The sequence below is a fragment of the Frieseomelitta varia genome, unplaced genomic scaffold (genome assembly GCF_011392965.1).
Source record: "Frieseomelitta varia isolate USP_RPSP 00005682 unplaced genomic scaffold, Fvar_1.2 scaffold_440, whole genome shotgun sequence".
Lineage (NCBI taxonomy): Eukaryota > Metazoa > Arthropoda > Insecta > Hymenoptera > Apidae > Frieseomelitta > Frieseomelitta varia.
This window is the reverse complement of record NW_025110191.1, coordinates 163,976-188,535: the sequence shown is the minus strand read 5'-3', so window position 1 is coordinate 188,535 and position 24,560 is coordinate 163,976. Positions and strand designations below refer to the sequence as shown.

At 42.4% G+C, this 24,560-nt stretch overlaps 2 protein-coding genes across 4 annotated transcripts in view; one reads left to right on the top strand and one right to left on the bottom strand.

Annotated features, from left to right (window-relative positions):
* On the bottom strand, nucleotides 1-22,898 carry LOC122532163 (facilitated trehalose transporter Tret1-like). 3 transcript variants are annotated; one of them, XM_043660699.1, is made up of 7 exons: nucleotides 21,721-22,898; nucleotides 11,642-12,106; nucleotides 7,071-7,190; nucleotides 5,411-5,534; nucleotides 5,117-5,290; nucleotides 3,754-4,133; nucleotides 1-2,862 (listed from the first exon to the last, which is right to left on the bottom strand). In XM_043660699.1, exons 1-7 carry the CDS (start codon nucleotides 21,790-21,792, stop codon nucleotides 2,281-2,283), a joined length of 1,917 nt encoding a protein of 638 aa, XP_043516634.1. In that variant the 5' UTR covers nucleotides 21,793-22,898; the 3' UTR covers nucleotides 1-2,280. The 3 variants fall into 3 exon arrangements, with proteins under 3 accessions (XP_043516634.1, XP_043516632.1, XP_043516635.1); XM_043660697.1 differs by lacking the exon at nucleotides 21,721-22,898 and adding an exon at nucleotides 18,832-18,933; XM_043660700.1 differs by lacking the exons at nucleotides 11,642-12,106; nucleotides 21,721-22,898 and adding an exon at nucleotides 7,586-7,685.
* The window catches only part of LOC122532167 (RING-box protein 2), a 31,419-nt gene that overhangs the window by 772 nt on the left and 6,087 nt on the right, over nucleotides 1-24,560 (top strand). The gene's annotated exons all lie outside the window — the stretch shown is intronic.

The following is a 24,560-nucleotide window of genomic DNA, read 5'->3' as shown; positions in this document are numbered from 1 at the left end:
TTCTGTCAAACGTTATATTTCAATAACTTAGAATTATTGATGTAAATTTAACGCGAATAGCGAATAGTAGTGGAGTACAGGTTGTAAATCTTCCTCCGAGCGAGGTTCTTCCTCGCAAATTTGACAAACACTTTACGCCCAAGCAACACGCAATAAAAATGCGTTCATCATAAGCATAATAGAAACAGATGGTAAAAATATAAAAGTAGAAGGATCAAGCATTGTTGTACCAAACGAAAAAGAAAAGAAAGAGCGGATCGGCGTACGAAACGGAACTTCTTTCTAGGAAGAACACGTATTGCTCGCAAGTTTGCACATCCAAGGTAATCCCAAGTTCGCACGTAAAGTTGTACGAGGTAGGAATGTTTCGTAGCGCTTTCTTTTTCCGTCCTGTCCTGGTAATAAGATTCGGAATAACGTTGCGAGGATACGAGCAACTTAACGTTGAGAACGATGTATATATCCGCGCGTTAACTCTCGCAAATCGGTCACCGGGCCATACGAATGTTGCATTTTCATTGTTTGTCGTTGTAGGTGTACTTCCTCACTGTCTACGAATTAATAGAAATCGCATAGATTTTTCGTGGTTCGTGCGTCAACTCGTCAACATGACACATTTGACGAAAAAAATGGACACGTGAGATGGGGGTGAACGATGGTTTTCCAAAAAGATAGAAGCAACGGGAGAATGTCCTGCTCGCTTCAAAAAAATCTCGAGCTGCCAAATGCACGTTCGAATTGCCCAGCCATCGTTATACGAGAATTAAGGAATCGAGATATCGAGAAGAGGGAAAGATAGGGGAGAGCAAGGGAGGTTTAAAGGGGGAGGAGTCGATAGGACAGGACGCGACGCTTATAAATAAGATTCAATTGGATCGATCACAGATCCCAATATTATCGACAATTTCAATAAAAAAAATGAAACGTTAAAAGCGCACGCCTGTATAACACTCGTGGTGTACAAATACATATCGTTGTGTAATGAGAATCGATTCTCAATGTATATACATTCATGTATTTTATAATGTGTATACCGCGAGAGACGCGAGAGATAGGTCGGCGCGCGATTGTGCATACGTTTTCCTTACGTTTTCCTTTCGTTTTCTTCATCGCGTTTTCTTACGCTATCTACTTACTGTTACAGCTATATATATATATCGATTTCAACGTTGAAAAAATAAACGCGCATCGTTTTTCCCTCTATTTTTCTTAACTTACATCTTACGGCACGATTTCGTTCGTTGGTAAATGATACAATTGTTCGTTGATGCAGATCGGTAACTATGTACATACAAACGCAACAGCTGATATCCATAAAAATGCATAGGAATTGCCTACACGACCGTCGCGCGGGGAATTTTTATTGTCCTGATGATATGGAAGGAAGAAACGTTCGTTTTCTTCCTTTTCCGACGCATTTCCTTAAGTACAACGTATCCGACGTACTCGAATCTATACACACACGTGTACTGATTAAATAACTCACACTTGTCTTGTTATTCTACTCGTATACCTTCAGTAAAAGTACTAACTTGAGGTAGACTCCGTAAAGTGTTTGATATAAGAAAAAAATAACGATTACTTACGACGTCTAGTCAACGGATCGTTTCTCTTGGTCGAGTTTGCAATTGCATATCGTTCTTGGACTTTCTTCTCGTAAGTACATACTTACTTACAGGCAAAATTACAGCTCGTGTATTAAAAATCTTACCTTCTATCTCTCCCTCCTCTCTCAAACTCTTCGCATCTTCTCTTTTCTTTCCTTTTTTTTTTTTTTTTTTTTTTTTTTTTTTGTTTGTTTTCGCGTAATTTATCTTCCCAGTTTTTTTCATTTCGGCTATCGTCTACTCGAATCTTGCCAGAAAACCAAAAGACACGATTTTCTGGCAACGAAGAAGAATATTCGAATATGAAGGAAAATTGGAACGAACTGTCTTACCAATAGACTTGGAGCAAAGAGAGAATAGAAAGAAAAGGAAGAACGAAGCAGAGAGCAGCCGCGCTCGCATTAGTTTGAAAAATAAAAATAAAAAGAGGAAAAGAGAAGATCGAGAAAAAGAGAATCGATCCGGAAGACGGCTCTCACTAGACGCATCTGTTTCGCTCATTCTTATCGACAGACTGCAGGAACTATGTAGGATTCTCGTTCGTTTCATAACGAAGCGAAATACGCGCGACGATATACTGTCGACGACGTGGGCGATTGATCGCCCCGTCGATCGTACAGATCGATTGGCTAACAACTATCGACGTCGTGAGCGAACGCGTAGAGAGGAACGGTTAACAGGCCATCGGCATGGGTTTCATGTTAGCCACCGCGCTCATTCTTCTCACCGGCCCGGCGAATCGTTTCTCGATCTCTTCGAGCGAACGGCCTCGCGTCTCTGGCACGCAGATGATTACAAACACGAATCCGACTACCACGATCGTGCCGAACATCCAGAAGGTCCCGTACGGCCCGATCACCGAGACGATGTCCTCGTACGTTTTCGTGACGACGAACGTGCAAGTCCAGTTGAAGGCCGTGGCGACGCTGGCGGCCGAGCCGCGTATCTTAACCGGCAAAATCTCGCCCATCATCAGCCACGGGATCGGGCCGAATCCAAGTGAGAAGCCGATCACGTAAACGATCAGGCTCAACAGCGGTATCCAGCCGAACGACGTCACGTCCGTCCCAGTCGACTTCACGTAGAAGAATGTGCCGAACGTGAACAGAGTCAGGCACATGGATATGCCGCTTATGTACAGCAACATTTTCCTGCCCAGTTTGTCTATAACGGACGCCGCGACGAACGTCGAGATGAAGTTCACGATACCGACGATGATGGTGGAGATGTTCTCGTCAATGCTGCTTCCAGCATCCTGAAAAATTAAAATTAAGACCGGGATGATTTTAACATTCCACGGCGTGAGTCAGCTAAGGCTTGGAAGCCTACTGAAATGATTGATTGTATTGGAAAGATCATATTGTTCCCTTCAAATAGAACTTGTAATTTTCAATCGTTATATAAAACGATTGGTTTTTAAACTAAACTGAGAAGTGTTTAAATAAGAAATGGCTCAAGGAGCCCGATGTCCTCTATAAAAACCTATACGTCGAAAAGTTATTGGTTTGGATGAGATGTTTTTATTACTATTATATCGCATGAGGGACAAGGACAATATAAGCATGAGAATACATCCCTGTCTTTCCTTGCGTTTCATACAATTTTTGTAATTTTGTAAATTTACTAGTATTTGTGTTGTCCTTGCCTTCACAGTGTAAGTCCTACAAAATTAAACCTATTGGTTTTTCGATATCAGTAACTTGATATTTTTCTTTTAGAATTGAAACAGATCGATTAATCCATTAACAAAACATTAGTAGAACTCCATTTGTATAAACTTGTCACGGAACAAATAGTTCATGTGATAAGAGTTCGTTGGTTCTCTCCACTGTTTGCGAGTTTTCGTTCATACAACAGCAGTTGACGATACAATCAGCAAAAGAATTTATTTAATCGAGCATTGACTAAAATTTGATTCGTCTTCGTTACAAACTATGGGGTTCCATTATATCTATATATGATTCCATTCAAAGAAACGCTTGTTTAGATAATTCTACCATCGATAGACCATTTAACTTTTATCTCATGCTTCCATATAATTACCAGTATTTCAATAATTCATTAGTCTCTGGTATTAGCTGACTCTATATGTGAACGTGCAGTATTCTACATGTGGAAATTTAAGTGCCAAAGAATAGAAGCTTGCCTTGAAAATTTGAACGGTGTAGAATATGACCGCGTTGATTCCTGAAAGCTGTTGGAAGAACATCAGACCGAGCGAGATCAAAACTGGCTTCAGGTTATTCTTCTTGAAGACTTCCATCAGCGCACCCTGCGAAACATTGCGTTCGCTTTCGGTGTGTAACTTTTGTACGGCGGACAGTTCGTCGTTAATGTCGGTGCCCTTGCCGCGCAGCCATTGCAACGATTTTCGCGCTCTTTTCGCCTTTCCCTTGGAAATGTACCATCTCGGTGTCTCGGGGATCATGAACATCAGAATCATGAACGGTATTGGTAAACTAGCGCCAAGTAACGCAAGATTTCTCCAGTCTAGATACATGCCGGCTACGAAGCAGACTAAAATTCCTAAATGGGACGAAAGAGAAAAGAAAATTGTACGATATCTCTAACTGGCAACTGGAACGCAACCTTGGCCATTGTTTGAGCAAAATATTTGACAAATGATCATTTAAACGCGACACGATGTTATCTTGAAACAATTCTACGTGTGTTTATATTTGGACAGGCAAATGATTTTTCTCAAAATTATTTCATTACTCAGCTGTCAGACAAAATCGTAATTTGTTTCTATGAATAATTGTTCAAGCAGTTTCTGATTTTATCGTGTGACTCGTGTTTCGCTAGAACTATTAGATAGCGGTATGTAAAATGTTCGGTTCTGTTGCATTAATATTTCGAGCTTTTAGATCGCAATTTAGATTTCTAAACTTTCCTTTTAATAAACTTCACTTTTCATTTGAGCACGTTGCTTCTATTTCACCTTGATTATCATTCTTTTTAAATATTTAATCATTTTGCCAGCAAATTCAAAGAATACTCGACACCGAAACTTCAATTTCTTTATAAAGTTAAATTTGTCACTATATCAAAAAACTTACAACCAATTGGTAAAAGCATGTAAATCGTAATAGCTCTTATCAGTAATATTGAATATTAAAGAATGTTACGTGTTAAAAAAGAAAATCTACCGTTTCGTATGTTACGATCCAAGTATTTAGTCACTTTAATTCAACGAATTATCTCGAACAAACCTGCTTAAATGATTTACTCAATTCGAACCCAAGATAAAGCTACGTTTCCAAGGTTAGTTTCCAAAACAAGCATAATAAATTAGCGATGATAATTCTTCGTTGTTTCAAGAAAAATTTGCCCGGTATAAACTTCTCGTCCTCTGCCGAAGTATTATCTCATTGTCAAACGAGAAAGATCATTCGCCCAATGATTCGTTTAATCTGGATTCGGAGATAAAGTCATTTCTCAGATAGAAACAACTACCGTTTACCATTACTTCGAAGAAAAATTTGTATCCAACCCTGAAAGATGCTCACCTGTATTACCGAAAGCAGTTGGTAGGAGTCCAAGGGTACCTCGCACCTCGGGTTGTATCGTTTCGCCAAGATAGACTGGCAATGAGAGCGACGCGATGCCCACGCAGAAACCGCACAGGGCACGGCCGGTGAGCACCATACCGACGTTCGTCGCCAGGGCGATCAGTAGCCAAGCTAAAACATCATCATGTCGATTAGTCGTCGATTTAACTAACGACAGTACGTGATCGGATCACAGTGATCGTAACGATCGTTCGAAGCGTGTCGTCCGTTGGAACGTGAACGCGACCGTACCTGCGATGAACGGCAACGCGGTGGCCAGAATTGTATTCCTTCTACCAAGATATTCGATGCACGGGCCACCGGCTATGCCTCCAAAAAGTGCGCTCAACGGCATGATCGATCCTATCCACATGCCCTGAAACGAAAAGCTCGCGTGACGATCGTGCTCCGCTCCTTTCACATTCATTCGTTGTTTTTCTCGATCGTTCTCCGATCTTGATTCGATTATGTGATTGAAGATCGCACAAACGACCTTCGGGTATAAATAAATCGTCGGAGAGGAAATATACGCGAGAAAGGAAGGAACGAGGGATTTGCTCCAAAAAGAGTACGCTCAATGCATTATGATCCTGTTTAATTAACACCGTTCGACGTATTTTAAGATCTGCATGTTCTTTTTTTTTTTTTTCGTTGTAACGAAGTTACGAAACAATTCTATTTTACCTGTTTGGAATACGAAATTTCACGATTTAACCTGTTGCGCTGGTAACTGGCTCGCGGACCATAACGAGCGACCAAGCCGTATACATTAATTCTTCTTTTTGAATTCATCGGTGTATCACTGGATAGAAATTACTAAGGAGTAATAAATTTATTTTAATATAATTTCAAATATATATATATATATATATATATATATATATATAAGTGTATGATTTTAAGTGTATCTCAATATACTTAAAACTGAGAAGATATTGCAATTTTGGGCCAAATATTCTCGAGGTACGTGGAACATTTTTCGTACCATCGTGCTCCAAAGAATTAAAGATCGCTCATCAACCTTGGATAATACAAATAAGAGCGAAGGAGATACGCAAGGAGGAGAGTAAGGAGGAAGGAAGGAACAAGGGGAAATGCTTAAGGAGCATTAATGCGCTCCGCGTGGGCCTCGATCTGTGTACGGCGAGATCGGCGAGAGGTGCGTGGAAACAGAGTGGACATTGAGGAACCCGGAAGCATTTGTATCGAGTTAGCGATTAAATCTCCGAGGCGCATCGTCGATTCGTCGAAGGTTGCGGTAAATCGCGGCAAAAGTCGCGTGGCGTAACGACGTGAGCGTACGTAGGCCAAGTTAACGGCGTGCCGGCATCGATCAACGGCGAGCCAATCGCGTGCCCCGCCAATCGAGGCTGGACAAGGCGCGCCGATGATGATGATGATGGTTGTTGAACGAACGCGACACGGGGTCGTATGATTTTACACTCGCATTGACGCACTCGGCGGGTTAAACGCTCAATCATTTATTGACCCTTTCTCGATATCTGACGACTCGACGACGTGTGCCCCGTTCCCTCCACGACGTCGTCATCGTTTCAGGATGGCCGTCCTCCTTTCGAGTCGCCCGAAACTAGGCCAGTTTGTAAAAACGGGAAGGAAAGTTTGCAGGAAATTGTCGGCTGGTTCGCGCAATCATTTCACGACGTAACAATCGGAATATATATTCGAAAACAAACGTGCCGTAATACCGATCGTCCGACCTTGGCTCGGTGTTCGGATAAGATGGGAATTCGGCAGATAACATCGTGTTTCTCGTATTTCGCCGGAATACTCGCGATTGCGCCATCTTCGCGCGAGGCACGTTTGTTTGAAAACAATTTCGTCGACGGAGCCGACACTTGGTATTCGCCTTCGAATACCTTCTTCGCGTGTAACACAGTGTTCATCTACTTACGATTTCCTTCGTCACTTCAAACGTCGAATTCTTCTGCATCGAGACCAAACCCGGCGAGGTGTACGAGCTCGAGTAACCGACCACCATGGAGCCCATCGACACCGACAGGGCGGCCAACACCTGTAAACATTCGAAAGAAAACGCAGGTTGACACGCGATCGAGAGAAATCACGTTGCAAAGACCGTGATCGTTCGCGGTTTGTTCTTGGTGGCCAAGTGGCAGAACCACTTGGAGGAGTACTCGTGATACCACTCGAGCTGAGAGATCAGCCACTCTACATAGTAAACAGCTACAATGTTTCGCGATGATCCGGTGAAATCCGGTAAAATTCGATACGGAAGGTCGACCAACGTTGGTTGGACGCGCGCGAGAAATAAACGACGAACGAACAAGCGAGAGACGTCGAAGGGGAAATGAAAACGAACGCTCAGCTGTAGCTGATATCGTAGACAAAATCGGGTGCATACATTTTTATCTACGTTCTATATAAGTTCACAATGCCAATTGTCGATACCTGAGTGAAGGTGCATTTAGCGACTGGCGCGTTGCCCGGTAATTCGATGTTCACGTGGGTATCGGCTCGCATAAGAATCTTCATGATTGAAGACGATGTAGTAGTGGCAGGGTGAGAAACCGATGGAAGATAACACGCGACCTGATCGGGCGGAAAATCTTGCGGAAATGTCCTGCGAGAGAGCGATCGTCACCGATGCGTAGCGCGCCACGGCTACGGCCGAAAGAAACGATCCTACGATCGTCGAATGATTTTCGCCTAAGCGTTAGTTACGTCTGCTCGTGAACGAACTGTTCAACCACACGCACGTGTTGATCGACGTATCGATTTAATTTTATTGTTACGCCGTATCGTCTGCTAAGTCAGAGTGGCGAGCTTTCGTGTTGCGAGACAATCGTCGTCACGATTGTTGCTTCCGTGTTGTTCTCGCACGAAGTACCGTCTTCCTTCCTATTTTTCTCGTCGTTATTATTGTTCCTTCTTCTCTCCTTTTCTTGCTGCGAGTGTTGTAGTGTTACAATAGTTGTTGCAACTGATATTTATATTTTATTGCGAAGGTTGACAGTATCGGTATCGTGGTTAACATATACGCGGTCGAAGCTGCCGTCGTTGACGTTAACGTTGTTCCCGTGTAATATTGACACGCTATTGGCACTCGTGGACCGACGGGTAGTTCCCTGTTTATATAGGGAAACGATGCTGGGGGGCCGCGGCTATCCCTTCCCTTGTCATTGCGAGGATCCATCGTCCGCGAATCGGACGATTATACGCACGATCGTATGTATGCGCGCGGCTTTCGCGTAGTTCGCGGGGTTCTACGCGTGAGCGCAACTCGTGCCATTCCTTCGTGCTTTGTACTCGATAGCCCGGGCACGTGGAACTAATTTCGAGAGATCGTCGAACAGAGAAAAGAAACGAAAGACTGAAGAAGACCGCGTATCGATCGACCGCGAGGAACTGAAATTCGGTCACGAGTTCCTCCCCTGAAGGAACTAAAGCTCTGAAACGAGCGGCTCGTCTACGAGTTCTCTGCTCGGTACGGTTCGAAACGGATTGATCACGATCGGAAAAAAGTGCCTATTTAAACAACCGAGCCGTGCCTTGGGATCTCGAGACGAAACCGCGTCGTTATTGCGACCGATCTTGCTACTCGTGACCTTCTTTCAGCGTTGCGTAATCTTCTTTGTCGGAGCAGAACGCGTTTGTTCTTTTTTCTTTTTTTTTGTTTTTCCTTCCCGCGTATTTCCTTTCGTTTCGTCTCCGTTTTGTTCTCCATGGATGAATGGCACGCGGCAGACAGACGATCTCGGTTGAACGTGACAGAGTCCCGTTTTCTATACAATTGGTACAATAGACAGATTATACGAGGTCGATCGAACGAGAATTACAAAGGCAGCCGGAGGTGAACATTTTCACCAGTTTTCCTTCCGCGAAATTTGAAACAAGACGAGAATCGAACAGCAACTCGAGTATCGCGTTCCTCGTCTTCGTCCTTATCCGCGTGTCCGTTCAACAGCATATTCGTTCGCATCGAAACCAATTCGTTGCCAACAATCGTTGGTCTTGGTGACGCGCCGGATTGCGAAATATACGTAATTTAAGGGCGATCCGAACTGTCGATGAGCTGCCTGTGTGTGTGTGTGTGTTTTCGACCACAGACATACGTTCCGTATCCACGTTTCCGTCATTTTGCACTATTAATTGTTTAATATGATCCGCAAACGTCTCCGGTATACGTCAGCAATGTACGTGGAAGGAAATTAAGTCGTTAGTTATTATCAGAGGCGTGCAAGGCCGCTGTAGTTGGGCACAAACGTACATGCATGCATGCGATGCATGCATTTGCCTTTTGTTCTCCGCAGTTGCTTCCTTCGATCTGGAGATCACGAAACAAACGCGAGATCGATGAGCAATTCCTTCCTCTTTTGCACCTGTTCCGGCTGCTTCTGCATTCCTCCCCCGATCATTCGCGTATATCTATGTACACTTTCTTCTGTCGAACTCGTCTCGTCTCGTGTCGCCTTGTTCGCCTTTTTTTCTAACTTTAGGTCACTCGTGTATGTAGCTTGCCTCGAGTCGGACACGTGCCATGAGAGAGAGAGAGAGAGAGTGGTGTGTGATTAAAATAAAATCTCGTAAACATTAATTTGATTGCAAGTTCTGTACATTACGCTTAACACTCTGACATCATAAACTGACGAACGTACGTGTACATATTGATGATGAAGTGCATAAAGCTTTTCGAATATTGGGTATCATCCATCTTTTCGAATTGACATTCGTTTTTTTGTCCATAATATCGTGCAATGAACAACATTTGTCCCGTGTTATTTGCGCAACAAATGCAATTCTGGATATATATATATATATATTAATATACGTATACGCAACATTGATGTCGTAAACACACGAAGATCGCGATGCCCTCGAACGACAGGGCAGAGAAGGCAGGCACGCGTGGCATTCGACACGCGCGAGAAAGAAAAGCGTCGAGGGACGAGAAGCTTTCAGGATCCTCCGCAATTACTAAAATTCCTTTGGAATCGCGAAACGTTTCTCAGTTTTTTAGTCTCGATCAGAGTCTGTTTCTCTTCTCGCTCACGTTGTTCCGCGATTCTCCGACTCCTCGTTGAAACATGCGACGACACCTTCAGATTCTATAAGCTCACCGGACATTTGTACCGTTCTGAGCAAAATGATTATTACAACGTTGACACCGAGTTTATGGTTTATATATTTCATTACCTTTGTCCGGTTTACAACTTGAATATCGAAGATATTCTTCGATAGAAAACAATGATGTTGCAGAGACGGAAGAGACCTGACTGATATCGTGCTAATTGTAAAATTGTCACTCGATAAAGATTAAAGAAATCTTTAAAAATAGCGCGCAATCATGCAGTCTCGCGTGTTCGAACTTTATATTAAGAGAGACAGTGATGCAAAACGCATTTCGAAAATCTGTCACAGTCTATATAACTATCTGTATCGTGTATTATATAGAACCTCAAAAATAAAGTTGCAGTCGATCAACAGCGGTGGGGGGCCACGAATGAATTTCTAACACATAGATACATTATAAATGTATCGCGAAACCGTCGATCGCATGTATCGCGACATGCTTCAACTGTTTATAGAAACAGGCGATGACCGCTTCCTGCTCCGAACTGAATATAATACCATTGGGTATAACAAGCCATCCGCCGCTCTGTCCCAGGTTTCATGGCATTCGGTTGTATTCGCTTGTATTCAAGTTCGACGATTCTATGAGTCTCGAGGCGAGTCGGAAGAAAAATGGATCAAGGATGCTTCCTCTCGCGGTATCCTTGAAACTCGTACGCGAGTAGAAACGAACGAGGTCTCCGCCGTTTTCTCGCGATACGTAATGCCGCCGTCGCGCCGTGTCGAAAGCCATGCGGCAGGATCACGGGAAAACAAATTTAGTAAGAGAATCGTGCGAAACTGTATGATTTCGAGATACGTTGCTCGCGGTAATTTTCCAAATGTGTTCACCGGCGTATGATACATGATGTGTATTCACGGGTTACGTGTACAGGATGTCCCGCAAATCGTGGACAAGAATCGGCCGAGGGATGACGATTCTACGAAATGCGGAAACGAATCGAAAAGAAAGAATAAAACTCTCTCGCGATAGGATGAAATATTGATTATACAATAATAAATATAATTGTTATTAAATTTTCACAATTCTCAATTATAAGAATTGTTCTATTTTATTTTAATTTATCTTCATTTATTTTCGCGGATGGAATATATTCAGATTTCCTCGAAAACGATTTTCAAACTTAATTTTTCGGATGGACAAATTTTGTTCTTTCTTCTCGACTCATCTTTACGCGTATCCGTTGTCCACAGTTTGCAGAACAATCCAACATACACGTATAATACATTTGATAATCGACAAAAAAAGGATACATCTACGTTTGCATTAGTCTCAGTTGCAGTTAGAAACGAGCGAAAGTGATGGAAAATCAGAAATCAGATTGGCAAGAAATCAATGTGAACGCGGCTCGATAGAAACGAACGATGAGTTACCTGATTGGCAAAACGCATAATCGACAGTTTGGGCTCCTTCTCGAACTGCGTGTGCAGAACAGGTACCGAGTCCTTGGTCGGTTTAACATTTTGCGAGCTCATGCTTGGCTTGGTGATCTCGACCCCCGTGTACGGGGGTTCACCGACCAACAGCGGATCGAGTTGTTTGTAGTCGTGGTCGAGACCCCTGTCGAGAGGATCGTATATGCGAGACCCGTTCAGGGCCTTCTGGTGATTGTTTCTCAAGTTCTGTGCATAGTAATGGTTGCTCGGCGTGGTCACGCTGTTGTTGGAAGAGACGACCACGGTTTTCTCCGCGATCAGTGCCGTCTGGCTGTTGAACGGGCTCGCGTTCGTCGCAAGCGTCGTGTTCGACGAACAATCTAGGTTGATGCCCGAACTGTTCGTCACCGATCTTGCTACCGTAGGCACCCTCGTGTAATATTTGGGCAGAACGCTTCGTTCCTGAAAACAGACAAATACACCATTGTCAATTTGCTTCGTTTCCCCTCTTCTCTTCTCTTTCCTTCCCTTTCGTTTCATTGAACCCTCAACTGGTATCGTTGGCATCGCAGATAACTAAAGTAATTTGTACTATTGTGTTGTTAGATGTAAAAAAAAAAAACAATATGCAAAAAGTCGTCATATTTCTGAAACACGAAGAGTATGTCTGTCTGATTTTAAAAAACACTTCCGACCAGGAACATCGTGATCTCTTTTGAAAATTATCAATTCGAAGAATTGTTAAATAAAAGCGTCACTTAAACGTTAAGAGAAGCTTGTTCTATAATAACAAGGAATGATTCCGAAAAACAATTTCTCGTTAGAATGATTCCAAAAGCAAAATCCCGAGACAAGTTTATCTAAAAAAAAAAAAAGGCGCCGAATTAATTTCTACGTCTGATACAAAAATTTCAAGTATTTATTTTGGATTTTCTATTCTCTCTGACAGAGATTAGCGGTAAGATTAACTGGAATTGAAAATTCTAAAATTAATCAACGTGAAATCTGAATTTTTATGGTTGCCAGTGTTCAACGATACACCACTTAGGGTTCAATTCTGCGCACCGTGATCCGTTCTGCGATATGATTTCCCGCTCGATAGCGCAAGGAAAGATAACACGAAGATGATCATCACCGTAATGGGGCAATTCGACTCAATTAACAAACCCGAATTAAACGTCTACTCCGTCGATCCAACGAAAATCAAACTTACTCGTCTTGCTCGACCGATCGATCGATCCTTCCTTCTTCTTTCTGCTGGTTAGAAACGTGTATACACCGTGTACACTTTTCGTGGAAAATTTTACAAACAACTTCCCGCGGTGAATATTACGAACAATGTTTTCCGGTGGAAAATTCTCTTCGATTCAAACGAGCGGCGCGGCAGAACCAATTAATAAAAATGCCGACGATGAACAGGCTACTACCGCGCGAAATCCAGTGTCGAGTAAATCGAAGGGATGAAATTACCAAGTTGGTGTATTTATACTAGATTTGTTTATCGGGGAACGTGGCGAGGAGGAGGTGCGTGGCGATTATCGTAACGAACCAATGACGAAAAGCGACGAACGAGAGACCAGCGTGATCGTCTTGCTGGACGATTAGATGACTTCTGATGACCCTGATTATCGATAACCTATGTTGAACTTCATGACCAAACCGCGAGCTCTTTGCTTTCGCGAATATTATGCTCGTGGCTGCGAGCGTGCATCTTCGCGCATTACGCCGATCCGATTTATTATCTTCGCTTCGTATTTCCATCGATTCACAGAGTCCGCCGTTTCCTCGAAAATTTCTCGAAAATGAAGACCGACGATCCGACCGGATGCGGAGAAACTGTGATCGCGTCATTACTGTCACTTGTTACCGATACACGTTGAAAATTCAGAATAAATGTATGACGCTGTACATTGTCTTCCGGATCGACCTAAACATGCAAATAATCGCTTTCGCATTTTATCAGTAATATCGATTGTTTTTATGCGATTATTGGCACTCGGTTTTTCTTTTTTTCACATCCGTATTGGATACTTTGCAATTTTCTATACTCATCTCTCTTCGACTTTTGTTTCGCATCCTTTGTTATTCTTTGTTGCTGTAGAACTTTGTCTATATGAACTTTTCGGGGGACAAATGTGTCTATTAAGAGATCCACTGATTGCCCCTTCTGTTGATGATTTTTTGTAAATAGGAGTTCAAGTAAAAATAAGTGAATTGAACCAACCAATTTAAAATTTGCCCCAAGTAAATAAAATATATAAATATATATATACATATTCAAATAAAAGAGTTCTATCGTATTTTTATACTCTTCGTGTCTCTTCAATTTCACTCATTTTTTTTTTTTTTTTTTTCAATTTCGCTATAAGATCACATCTTTAAATCCCAAGTCAAGAGAGATGTAGATATATGTGTGATCTATGAATTTCTTAATGTCGAGTGTTACCGAAGAAAATTCTTCAATAGCAATTCCATTCATAATCCAAGAACGACGTATTTGCACCATACTGATTCTTGTTCAACCTCTACTAAAAACGAAATTTTAATATTAAATTTCGTAATTATATACAATGAAAGTCAACAAAAGACCATTTCCCGTCCATATTATCAAAAAATCTAAAGCATTAACATCAGGCCCTGAAGGATTAATATTTATCGATCGCTTCCTAATTCGCACATTTTAATACATTTTCCCTGTGCAAGTTAAATGAACATTTCATTGTAACATTACGTCAGTAACATCGTTCCGTGTTATATCTGACATGTTCCATTTGTGTTCTATTTTGTTTGCTACGTGCTATCTAAGAGAGACCTCGCGCTCATTAAATAAATTAAATTAAATTTCCTCGCTAGTCTGATTCCTGGAATCGTCGGAAGTTTATTTTTTTCTCTCCGATCCCCCTCTTGTCAAATCGAACTCATCACGTTCGAGGGTCTTCCCGCCGTTCGATACCATTGTTGCCATACGCAAAATAATCAGCTGATCCAGTGTTTCTTAACCAAGAGAGCCGCGAACTTCTCGTTCCTGTATGTCAACGACCGGGTGGAAGGGACCTGGCCATATTTCGTCCAGTATAAAGTAAAAAAAATAACAATTTGAACTATTTCAACCGATGGTTACTTCGAAACAACATCCAGCTATAAACAAGACGATATGTTATTCGCTTATACATCGTTTGAGAGGAACTGGAACAAGAAATTGCTCAAAGGGTACCCGCGATAACCGAAAGATTAAGAAACACCGAACTAGTAGTCGAGTTAGTTCGTCATCAATTTCGTTATTTGCATTTGAGGAAACGACGATTTCGTTGTTTGCCCTCGCGCTATCGCTTCTCCTTTGGACCCGATAGCTGATCGTTCTCGATATACGGATACGACGTTGCTAAATATAAGAAAACAATGAACGCGTGTTTTCAGTGGATACAGTTCCGTATGATGCATACCGAACCGCGGATGATCTCTGACCACCGTATGATCGTGACACACGTGCTTCGCGTGAGCGTTAGCGACTTGGGAAAAAAAAAAAAAAAGAAAGAAAAAAAGAAAAGAAACTTTTGAATCGCGCGCGAATCGAAGCAGACAAGTCGGATTCTCGTGGCGCTATCTGTCGTGGCGGGCGTCGAGCGCCAGTGACCAACAGAGGAGAAACATACTTCGAGCCATAAAAGCGGTGCGATTCTGTGACGTATCGACGCCCCGGTTTTACCTCCCGAGTAACGTTCGTTCGATCTTCGCATTTTTTTCGTTCGGCGCTTCAGGAAAACCTTCGAGCGCGGTTCTGTCCCTTCTCGAAGGTTCGATTATCATAAACGATCGCCGCCAGCGTTGTTTCTCTCTCGTGTTAAACGATTATAATTCTACCTGATCGATGCACATTGCCGCTGAAAGATACTTTCTCAATTCTCACGTCTGCTTGGAGAAACAAAATGGAATCTTTGACAAATTGGGATCAATTTTTGCGTACTCTGGTTTGTACTGTATTGGAGAACATCGTCAATGAGAATAAAAAGTAAACGTATCCTCTTGTTCACGCATAACCGCACTTAAGTCTTAAAACACTTCTTTTTAATAGAACTCAGATTGTTAATGAAAAATGACAATTGTCTGGCACGATATTTTCATTGGATTTTTCAGCAATGTTAAACACGCCGGATAGATGTTTATTTTTCTAAGCATTCTGAGTAATTAAATTACTTAGTCAATATTACTAGAATATTCGTAAAACATGTACAGAATTCAAAACATGTACAAATAGCAAATGTATGTTATACGGATATCGCAGATTCCATGAGTATAATAAACGTCGACATACTTCTGAACGATAGTGTACATAAATATGTATCGAAACACGCGTGGTTTTGCGAAATAACGAGCATAAATGCAAATGAAATGCGACGGATTCTAATTTTCAGAAAAAAAAAAAGGGGGGAAAGGAAAAACGTTGCATCATGAACTTCAAACATGCCGCTCTAACGAAATTACGTAAGCTTCCATTAAGTACATTCGAAATTATATTTGCTATCCTGTTTTCAGAACGTGTGTTCGTGCAACCAGCATGTACTTTTATCGTTCCATTTGCATAGTTCAAATCGCACGATGATACTATTTTCGTTTCTTCCGAACATTGCCGAGGAGAGACGCGGCTTTTCATTGTTCGTCTTTGCCCCTCGCCGATCGGACCGATAAATAGAAAAAAAAAGGAAAAAAGAAGACGGAATTAACGACGAAACGTGTTTGCCTTACTTAGAATAGGAGTATAGAAAACGAGAACAATAAAGACAATATAAAACAAGAGAGAAAAATGTACAGAGAGGCTTCAGAACATCTTCGTATGTATGCACATTGCAAAGATATAACGATTTCGGCGAATAAAAAAATGGAAGTAAAACACGTGCTTGAAATACAATCGAATCGAAATTAAATCACTTTATGTCTCCGGCATTTCGCGAGTTAACAGCTAATTCAGCAGTGTTCGCACATTTCCGCATTCCTCCGTTTATTCTTTCTTTTCTTTACGAATTTTTTTTTTTTTTTTTAATAATTTTATAAATTATGGACTGTAGGAAATTTTAAAATGCACGGAATACGAAGAAATGCATAAAATATTTAAAACACTGTGTCTTCTATGGTGTTTGGTACCGTAAAGCAGTTTCCTACCGAACTTCTATTAATAACATTCTCAAAAATATGAGTTTACGTAGAAATCTATATTTTTCACATTTTGCCAGACTATAAATAGCCGAAGAGAAACGAGCATATATGCGTGGGAGTCGAATTTTCGAGCGAAGAGATACGGGAAATTGTGCGAACGCTGCTTCCAGTTGTTACCAATTACCGGACTCGGTTAAAAAACCGTATCGTCTGTAACACGATGTGACGATGTCATCTCTCGTATTTACCAAACGAACAAACAAAACAAGGGGAAATCCGGATCGTCAAAGAAAATATGAAAATACTCGCAATATCGTGTAGCGTTGCATGTCGCATAGTGTAATGCTCGCGAAGGTCAGAAATGAATTTGTCACGCGTTTCTCCGATGACTTTCTATTGTCGGAAACGTAGGAGAAGGTTTCATCGATACGTGGAACACGCGTGAATGCGCGCATCAGTCTAATCCCAGTGATCTTGACTCGACCGTGAATTGATGTTGAACTGTTGACGTTTGCGTGGTCGTTTCGAACGATATGCGCAAACATCGCGTGAATCTGAATCTGCATCTGGCGTATGCGTCACGTCAGAAGCAAAAAAGCAACTGCACTTAACCGGCGCATCGCCTAGTGACTGACGCTGTGTTATACAATGTCTATCTGTTTCCATATCGCCGCGTCGATATTAAATCCCACAGAGTACATGCTAGAACGTTCAAGTTCATGGAGTCGAGGCGTGAATGTCATCGAGGCGCCCGTGGAAAAAAAAAGGGATTTCTCGAAACAGAAAGAAAAAGAAAAACTCTTTTATTGCGGATCAATAAAAGCGGATCAATTTCTCTCGTCGATAATGGGCTTTAGTCTAGTCTCACGATAGAGACGCCTGACAGAGATAAGATTTGTATTACGTTTCAAGGTGCGGAGATCGACGTGTTAGAACCACTGCAGAATTCTTTTTAACGCGGAGACTCGCTTCGGCGACATTCGGAGGGAAACACTGTTAATACTTGGAACTACCGACAATTGCAGCATAATATTTTTTATCAGAGAACATCGAAGTCAAAAAAAGAGAAAACTTTAGAGAAAAACTTTGTAACAATAATGGACTGTACGAGCTTTTGTATTTGTACATTTGACGAAAAATTATTTAAACCTTTAAAAAATACGCTTCTATAAAGTATCTGGCAAAAATTATAAATTGGTCATTTTGGTTACTTTGATAGTTCCAGTTGAATCTTTCTCGAATTGAACCACCGAATTCGACGAAAGTCATAGAATGCGGGACAAATTGCGTGTGTTTTCTCATAGTAAACGGATAGAGAAGGGAGAGAAAAATGGAAAAATTCTTCTCGATTTGAATCACCGAATTCGGCGAAAGTCATAGAATGCGGGACAAATTGCGTGTGTTTTCTCACAGTAAACGGATAGAGAAGGGAGAGAAAAATGGAAAAATTCTTCTCGATTTGAACCGCCGAATTCGGCGAAAGTCATAGAATGCGGGACAAATGGAAAAAAGAAATGGACAAATCTTTTTCGAATTGAACTAGGCGAAAGTCGTAGAATGCAGACAAATTGCAGTGTACTTTTCCACAGCAAACGGAAAGAGAAGAGAGAGAGAGAGAGAGAGAGAGAGAGAGAGAGAGAGAAATGAGGAAAAAAGAAAAAAAAAGAAAAGAAACGAAAAGAAACGATAGTCAAGAGTATCAAGAATTACTTTTGCACTGTAAATTTATGTAAAAGAGCGTAAGCAAAGAAGGAAAGGAGGAGAGAAAGATTGTCGGACTATGTCTATCTTTTGGTATATACTCTGTGCTTTCGCTAATTTCGCGCATTGCGACTCGATCGTGGTCTATCTACCGATCGATCGGCTGGATCCTCTCGACACGACGAATCTTGCATGACGTTTCAAAGAATCTTCGCAAGGAAATCAACAGGAGAAGCTACGCACACGTTTTTTTTTTTTTTTTTTTTTCTTCTATGTATGTATATGTATTTCGAGAAAGGAAGCTGCGGTTGACTTAGAGCAATAGTGTGACGTACCAGCGTAGACACTCGTGGCTGAGGAAGCATTTTAGCGCTGCGTCCGTGACAATTAACGTAGAGATAAGTCGACTGCAATATCCACATCTTGCTGGCCGAAATATATTATGCTACGAAAAGCGATATAGCGGGGAGTTCTAGATAATAATTGGTAATCTTTGGTATCTAGCCTGTCAGTTCCTAGGATATATGACACCTTTCCAATGTTATCAACGTGTTTCATGTGACATCTTACCTATTTTCCCCGTATTTCTCCCCCGTTTTTCACGCCGACTCGCGACAGTGCATCGTCGTGATCGAAACGCGATACAACAACAACCACCGTAATCCATGCTACACCATTTTCGAAACGCCAGCCGCTTTTCCTTCCGTAATGATCGTCGTATGCATAATCGCGCGCTGTTCAAACGTGAACAATTTTTCGACAGCAAGCACGCTTCTAATCGAATATGCGCCTTCTCTCCTGGGATGCTTTATTCCTCGATTACAATCGCGTTATACTCCTGGCATTGGGAAATGAAAGCGCCTCGTGCCAAATGGCCAATACTGCTGCTTTCGTTCGACAAATAGCGTGCTATTGAAAAATGAAATGCTTTTTGGATAGAACGCGTGCCGACGAACGTAGGTCATGTATGTATGCAAGTGGTGGCCTTTGATGGAAAACATGGTGACGAGTGTACGACAAGTGAAAAAGATCCATTTTTTTTTTTTTTTCCGAACGATGAACGACGCGCATAATAATAACGAGCGCTCTTCACGATCGGTAAGAAAAAGGAAGATCCACGCGGGCTCGGCCGCGTACGTGCGTGCATGCGTATTTGTACATACGTAAGTACGTATGCGCATTTCATTTCCAAAACAATCGGTTTCATTTACGTGCGGCGTTTATCGCGTATACGTGGGATCGGGTGACACGTCCCGAAAATTCTTAAACGGGAATCTCTCGCGGAAATATTTGCGAAATAAAATATTACGCATGACGAAACATAAAATATGACGAGTGCACATCAAAAAAAAAAAAAAAAATAAAATTTGAGAAATGAATGCACTGTAAAGGAAACGCTAAAAAAAAAAAAAAAAAAAAAAAGAGTGAAAAAGAGAGAAACTTCGTGTTAACGAGGGAAAAAAAAAAAAAGAGAACGATGAATAACATTGCATGTTCGACGATTATAAAACGTTCGAGATGTGAATGGTATGGAAGAAGCAGGTCCGGAAACACTTACAAACTAATGTTAACGATTGAAAAATACCATTTATTGAAAAATTTCTTTTCTTGTGTTACAAAATGTGTCATCTTTTGATCGGCACACGCCGATCGACGATTCTGGTGGACGACAAGTCCTAAAATTCAAACTTCGAAATTATATGTCATTTCGCGTTTCAACAGTTACGCTGTATGCGTACAAACACGAACATGGTTGCAACGGTGACATTATGGCTAAAGGTCCATCTCGCTGTCACGCAGTCTCGTTTTATTCAACGAAACAGGCGCAAACACCCGTTTCGCCTGGCAACAATACACGCGCGTTACGATTCGTTAGCGACTGAAATTGACTAACACGTTTCATTAGTATGCGATGAATTAGCGATGAAAACAGAGAAATGAAACTTATGGTTCTTTTCGCTTTGTCGTTTACCGAAGTCGATTTTACTTTTCTGTATTGCCGCGGGTTCACCTCTCGACTAGAACCGTAATAATACAGACGCGCGCGCGGTTTTAACCCGGCGATCGATATTTTTGGACGTGGTGGCGTTCGCGTACCAAGCTCGCGCTACCGTGATTCGAAAACTTCGTACGAGATACCAACAGCAGACGCATATCAGGAGAACACAACGTACTATATACGCGCGCGAACGCGAATATTCGAATATGTTTGTTCGCTTTGCGTGTAACATCCGATATATACGACGCACACACCCGGTGATAATCTCCGCCGACATCGATGCATGCGACCGTCCTTCTTAAACATAGAACGAAGAAATTTCGGAAAATTCATGAACGAAGGGATGCACACCGAATGAATAGAGAAGCGATGAGGCAGAGTGGTGGTGATGAACAGTAAAATTCCAGAGAGCAGAGTTCCCGAAAGAGGAGGGGACAGCCGAGAAAGGTGAAAGAGAAAGACAGAAGAGCGAGAGCAGGCACCAAAGCGAGGGAGAGAGAGAGAGGTAAAGTGGAAACTCGATGTTCGACACGTATGCAATCTTCAAGGAAACAAAAAGAAAAAAAGAAAAGGGAGTTGTAGGATTCCACACGTGTCCCAAGTGAGACGAAAAGCAAAGAAAAACGGTGAGAAGAAATTAAAATAGACTACGCGGATAACAGTCGGTAAATAATAAAAGGTAAAGGTGTAAGAGAAGGTAAAGTTGCAAAAAAAAGAAAAAATTCGATTCGATATTGTCGTTGATAGGTAATGGTCAGTGTAGCGAAAGATGCAGAAATGTAAAGAAATGATAACTGAAAGTGAAAGAAAAAGAGAAAGGGTATAAGATAAGATCAAGATCACGATATACACAGAAACAGTGAATGGGGTGGCAATTATGATGAAAAATAAATTGCAAAGAGCAACGACTGCGGTGACGGCCGAGGCGCCGGTCACAAAGTACAACACCGGGTCTAGGAACGTTGACGGCGACGGCGTCGGCGACAGCGTGTACCGTGGAACTTTCCAGAAGCTCGGGAGGGGAAGAAAGAGCAAGGCGGTGAGAGTGCGGAATCGTGGAAACGGATATGGGAGGAAGAGAGAAAGAAGGTACCGAAAAAGAACGAGGGAACACGAACTGGTGACATGGTTAAACGAAAACGAGCCGGCGGAGAACGGTCGGTTCGTCGATTGCGAGCGGCCGAATACACGTTACGTGAGAGATAACGTTGCGTACATATCTTACCTTCGTTCTTGTAAAAGGCATTAGGCATAGAGGCCATGGCTGCATCATCTGTCTCCTCTGGGAATTGGACATTTTGCCGGCGATCCTCGAAATAGTCGTGTCGTGGTTAAGCGCTGCGCGTTGTCGCTGGGTCAGACTGGCCTCGCGTCACGTGAATCCCTCGCGTTTCAACCCGCGATCGGAGAGACTCTTGAAACTTCCTATTGACTTTCTTCTCTCTCTCCCTCTCCGTCCTTTGCTACCTTTCTCTCGTGTCGGCTTGATACGAGATTTCTTTCCTTCGTCGCGCGAACGTTATGCGTTTCCTCGTTTCACGCGTTTCCGCGATTGATTTACTTGCAATCGCGTTTGCAGTGCGCCACCGGTGGTACGTGCCACGAATTTTATGATATAGAAATTTGATTAGAGTGCCGCTTCCTTTGACACGGCCTTGATGCAAGTACAGATTCGGATAATAGTGATCTTTATCTTCCAAATAAATTGAACGCGCGTGTCGGAGCTGTCGTTGTCGTTTTCTCCTTCTCCTCCTTCTTCTTCTATCTTTTCTCGTCGTGCGTACACAACCACCCTTGCGAGACTGCGCGGCAAATGGCTAAAGTCTAAATGATGCCGCGTGGACGATTCAACGTATTTCTTAGCTAGCTCGAGCTCTCGAGTTCGAGCCCGAACCCACCACCACTGCTAAGCGGTACCAGCGACACCACAGCTACCCTCCTCTTTGGTGTACTGCTGCTTCTGCTCGTACACAGTGCTATGCCGTGCCGTGCCGTCTTGTGTCGTCCACTGTGTTTTATCCGCCTGTATACTTTCTACACGTTCCTGGTTTGCGCTATTCCTGCTACATCTGCCGCACCTGCAGCGCGCACATCTGTCTCCCAGTCGTTCCTTACGTTTGCGAATTTAAGCAATATCGATCTCGACAGAATCTGCTCTCATTTGATTTGCCCGCAACGATCGGGCGTATCGATCGACCTTAAGGAAACTCTTCGTTTGTCGCCAGTTATCGATTTCGAGTATTGTCTTTCGGTTACCAAGCCCGTTCACTTGATACTCAATATTATTGATACTACGAAGAGCGTAGTTTTCGAGATTCTTATTGTGTATTTCGTTCGTGGTGTTACACGTAATATTTAGATGGCGTAAAATATGAGTAAAATGCACTTTTACGTGTGTTTGGAACTTTGCTAATCAGATCGGGGGGTTTGTCTCTTTTATATAGAAGCCGGTGTGGTCGTAAGCGCCGCCTCCTCTATTGGGGCGCACGCCGCTGGTGGGGGATACGCTGACCCGACATTTCCCCTCGTTCCCCTCTGCTGCACCCTCCTCGCCTCACCTCACCTCGCCGTTCTACACCCCCGTCACTCCACTTCACCTCACCTCGCCGTACGTACCTCGCCGGGCGGCAGGCAGCCCACCGCTTCTCTCGCCTTGTCTCGCTTCACCACATCTCACCGCGAATCGCATCGCCTCGTTTCGACCGGCTTCGTCCTCTCTTTTTCTGTCCAGCCGCGTCAACTTGGAGTATAGTCGCGCTGCCACGCGTTGTCCTGCAATTTCTCGTACGAATTTGATGACGAACCCCAAATGTGCAACATATCTTCCTTACAGTTACATGCACACCATCTGCAACGTGTCTGACATATTTTCCAAAAGTCAGCTCGCCGAAGTCCTTTCATTTTCCTCTTTTAATCTCTCGCGCTCGAAGAATCAAGTCGTTTTAACGGAGACAGAGGTTACAATTGAAGATCATTTCGCAAATGTTCATTCGTACGTGCGTATGTAGTTTAGTTCTCATAGCAGGAACGAAGAATAATTGAATAGCGAGAAATGAAATCGGAACGTCGGGTTTCTCCAATGATCGAACTACGACGCCAATATCCTCTGGACTTTTCACGGAAGGTTCCAGTCGTTCGACCTCGTTCGGTCGCCACCGTATACAGTCGCCCTCGATCCTGTCCATGCGTACACGCGTGCAAGTACGCGTCTCATCTCTTATCTCCTCCTGCCTTCTTCCTTTTCAACTTGCTCTTCTTTCGTACTTCTGAAAAGAAGCTGTAATTCGAATTGTACCTTCTGGTTCAAGGAAACGTGGTGGTCGAACGTTTTACACATTGTATCATACGTGTATGTAAATTATGACAATGTTGGAAAAAAAAAATGGTGTACAGGGCAACCGGTTTTGTTTGAGTCACTGTTGTTATTTTTATTGTTTTTCGAGCAGTATTTTTTTTTGTATTGCAAATTACTCTGATAAATTATAATAGAGCAATTAAATACTCTTTATAGATAACGCTGGCTCAACTTAACGGAACAAGAAACGTTGAAATGGCGAAAGACAACGGAGGTCTTACAGAAGAGTCTGCAGTTTGAATGTATCTTCAGATTATTCAGAGTAATTAAGTCTAGAAACTGCGAGTGTGCGAGTAAATGTGAAAAAAATTCCCGACGATATTTCGCGACCAAAGCCGCCGCATTTGCAACTTACTGCGTTGCAATCTTGAACTTGGACATTGGCATGCACAACTCCTTTTTGAAATACCTAACTACGCTCGATGTAGATTTTCCTACGCCATATCAAAACGTCGTAATATTTAGGCGTGAGTTGTTTTCTAACATGTAAATGCATAATGTATAAAGCATCTGCGATTCATCATAGTGCGAGATGTGCTCGTAATGTTTACATAGTATGTAGTGTGTTAGCAAATACAAAAGCGGATAGAAACGATTGATCGAAATCACCATTATCTTACGGGCAAACAGTTACGAAATATTATAAAAAGAAAAACTTTGACGTGATTTACAATAATCGCGCGACAGAGCGGGGAGAGACGAAGAGGAGA